The sequence below is a fragment of the Lagopus leucura genome, unplaced genomic scaffold (genome assembly GCF_019238085.1).
Source record: "Lagopus leucura isolate 7727_CA_CO unplaced genomic scaffold, USGS_WTPT01 34359-0_obj-0_obj, whole genome shotgun sequence".
NCBI classification, from domain to species: Eukaryota; Metazoa; Chordata; class Aves; order Galliformes; family Phasianidae; genus Lagopus; species Lagopus leucura.
In genome coordinates, this window is record NW_024969555.1 from 1 (window position 1) to 2,874 (window position 2,874).

Consider the following 2,874-nt stretch of genomic DNA (forward strand, 5'->3'; position numbering starts at 1 on the left):
AGTCTACAACGTCTTCATTGAGAACCTGGACGAGCGCCTGCCCCGCATCGCCCTCTTTGCCACCCGGCCCATCCGCGCCGGCGAGGAGCTCACCTTCGACTACAACATGCACGGTGGGCACCCATAGTGGGGGCCAACACCCCCCCTCCCCTGCCCCCAACCCTCCCTGGGCGTCCCACAGCAGCGTTCTGGGCTGTTTGTGGGGGTCCCGTGGTGCTTTGGGGTCCTGTGATGCCCTGAGGTCCGTCCCAGTCCCACAGCACAGCCTCCCACCCCCCAGGGTCTGTCCCTGCCCCACGCTGCTGCTGCTGGGTTGCATCTCCAGCTTCCCCCCCCTGCAGCCCTTCTCTTATTGCCTTCCTTCTCCCCACAGTGGATCCGGTGGATGCAGAGAGCACCCGCATGGACTCCAACTTTGGACTGGCCGGGGGTGGCCTGAGCAGCTCCCCCCGTTCCCGGGGCCGCATTGAATGCAAATGCGGGGCCGCCGCCTGCCGCAAGTACCTCTTCTGACCCCAAATTCACAGCAGGGAGTTGCAAACACACGTGTTGAATGCAGCAGGGGGTCTGTGCCATACCATGGGGGGGGGACAGAAATAGGGGAGGGGGGTTACATCACGCGTGCTGGCGGCGCCAGACGATGACGGTTCCAGCGGCGTCGCTGGAGGCCAGCAGGCTCTCGTCGCAGTTAAAGGCCACGGCCAGCACGGCGTGCCCATGGCCCTGCAGGGTGTTGACGGTGGCACGGGCCGAGCGGCCCACGTCGAAGAAATGCACGCAGGCGTCTTCGCTGCCCGTCACTGGGAGCGGAGAAGGGGGAAAATAAGGTCAGGGGCGGCCCTGTGGCTCTGCCCCCTTTCCCTCCTTATTGCCCGCTACGAACCCACGCAGGCGCCCTGGCGGAAGGACATCAGTGGGCAGAAGCAGCTGCGCAGCGGTTGCTCCCGGTGCCGCGTAGGGAAGCTGCGGCGGAGGCGCAGCCCTGGCGCTCCTGAGCCCTCCTCCTCCACCACGCTGCACGGGGACAAACGTCAGCAATGGGGGTCCGGCCCCACACACCCCACACGTCTCCCTTCCCAGCCCTGTAGGCTTCCTACAGCCCTGTCCCACGGGACCCCACGGGTGCCCCATCCCCACGGCCAGCTCTCAGGAGGTGATTATTGCCCCCTCCCCCCTCCCCGTAGCGCCCCCTACCGGAAGAGCAGCAGGCGGTCAGGGCAGGCGTTGACCAGCAGGGAGGGATCGGGCGCCTCGCGGCTGGCCCAGGCGCGGGCTGACAGCGAGGTGATGGATCCGCCCGCCTGCACCACCACGCGGGAGGCTTTGGTCAGCCGCCCTGTGGGGGGGGGGAACGCGGTGAGAAGGGCTCCGCTCCGCCCCACGGCGCCGCCCCACAGCGCCACCCCACGTACCGGTGCCGGGGTCGCAGAGGAAGGACGAGATGGAGCCGCGGTCGTCACCGGCCCAAAGCACGCGGCCCGGGGCATCGAAGCACAGCGCCAGCACCCGGCCAGGCAGCCGCCCTGCGCCGCCACGGGCTGCTTTCCCCGTGGAGATGTTCACCACTCGCACCATGTGCCGGGCGCTGCCCACCTGTGGGGTGGGATGAGACACAGCGTGGGGATGAGGGCTGTGACGGGGAATGAGGATAGGACGCAGGAAGGGGGATGGGACACAGGGATGCGATGGGCACAGGGGATGGGGACAGGGATAGGGATGGGATGAGGCGACGTGGGATGGCTGCGATGGGGCACAATGACAGGATGCTGGAAGGGGGGTGGGAAACACGGATGCGGTGATGGGGACAGAGTGGGGATGCGGCAACAGGTACGGGAAGAGGTGACAGGACACGGTGACAGCGGCGGGCCGGGGCCAGGCCATGGCGATGGCAGCACTCACCACGGTGAGGTTGTTGTTGAGCGGCTGGAAGGCGCAGCAGAGCAGCGCGGCGCCATCGGGGTCGGGCACGCGGCGGATGCAGCGGCCGTCGTTGGGCGCCCAGAGGCGCAGCGTCCCGTCCAACGAAGCCGACACGAGGACGTCGTTGGAAAGCGACCAGGCGAAATCCGCCACGCCGCCGTCGTGGCCCCGCAGCACCCGCAGCACCGCCGGCGGCCCTGGAGCCAAGCGGCACACCGAAATGGTGCCGTCCAGAGAGCAGCAGGCCAGCAGGTGGCGGTCATCGTGGGCAAACTGCACCTTGGGCACTGCAAACAGCATCAGCCGGGCGCCCGCCACCCCAGCGACCCCCCCAGATTCGTTCCCAGTGCTCCCCATTACCGGCGCTGTCTGTGTGCTGGTCGAAGACGTGGTAAACGCCGGCGAAGGCGTAGTTCTCGCTCAGCGTTGTGTCCCCAGCCATGGCGCGGCTCGCCTCCGCCAGCGGTGTGGGCACCACGCCTGGGGGGCTGCGGGGTGGGAGTTGGTGCTGGGACCCCAACCCTCCGACCAGGAAACCAAAGCAAACCTGAGGCTCTCGTGCGGAGCTCACCGCTCATCGGTGCTTCCCCGAGGGGCTCCAGGGTGGGAACCACGGCTCAAGGATCTCCTGTGGCCGCGGGGCGCGCGGGGGTCCTCCTCAAAGTCCTGGAGGGGGTAATTGGGGTGTGGGGGGTCCTGGGCTGCACAGAATGCCTGCAGGATGGGAGCTGCGAGCCCAGATCGCCTCCAAGCGGGTCATGGGAGCCTCGGAATGCACAGCGTGACCCCAAATGCTCCCAAAGCGGGTTATAAGGAGGGACAGGGCCATCCCAAATCCCATCGGATGGGTTACAGGGACACTGGGAAGGACGCTGGGAGGGATGCTGTGACCCCAAATCCCCTCAGCTGGGCTATAGGAACTCAGGAGGGATGCTGTGACCCCAAATCCCCCCA

The 2,874-nt window shown here is 67.4% G+C and overlaps 1 protein-coding gene across 1 annotated transcript; it reads right to left on the bottom strand.

Moving 5' to 3' along the window:
• Positions 1 to 531: 531 nt before the first annotated feature.
• On the bottom strand, positions 532 to 2,673 carry WDR13 (WD repeat domain 13; the record flags this gene model as incomplete). Its single annotated transcript, XM_042895117.1, has 7 exons — positions 532 to 800; positions 884 to 1,014; positions 1,195 to 1,336; positions 1,413 to 1,593; positions 1,900 to 2,207; positions 2,281 to 2,408; positions 2,492 to 2,673. Coding segments are annotated over 7 exons (1,257 nt in total), but the record flags the coding sequence as incomplete, so codon positions are not given.
• Positions 2,674 to 2,874: the final 201 nt, after the last annotated feature.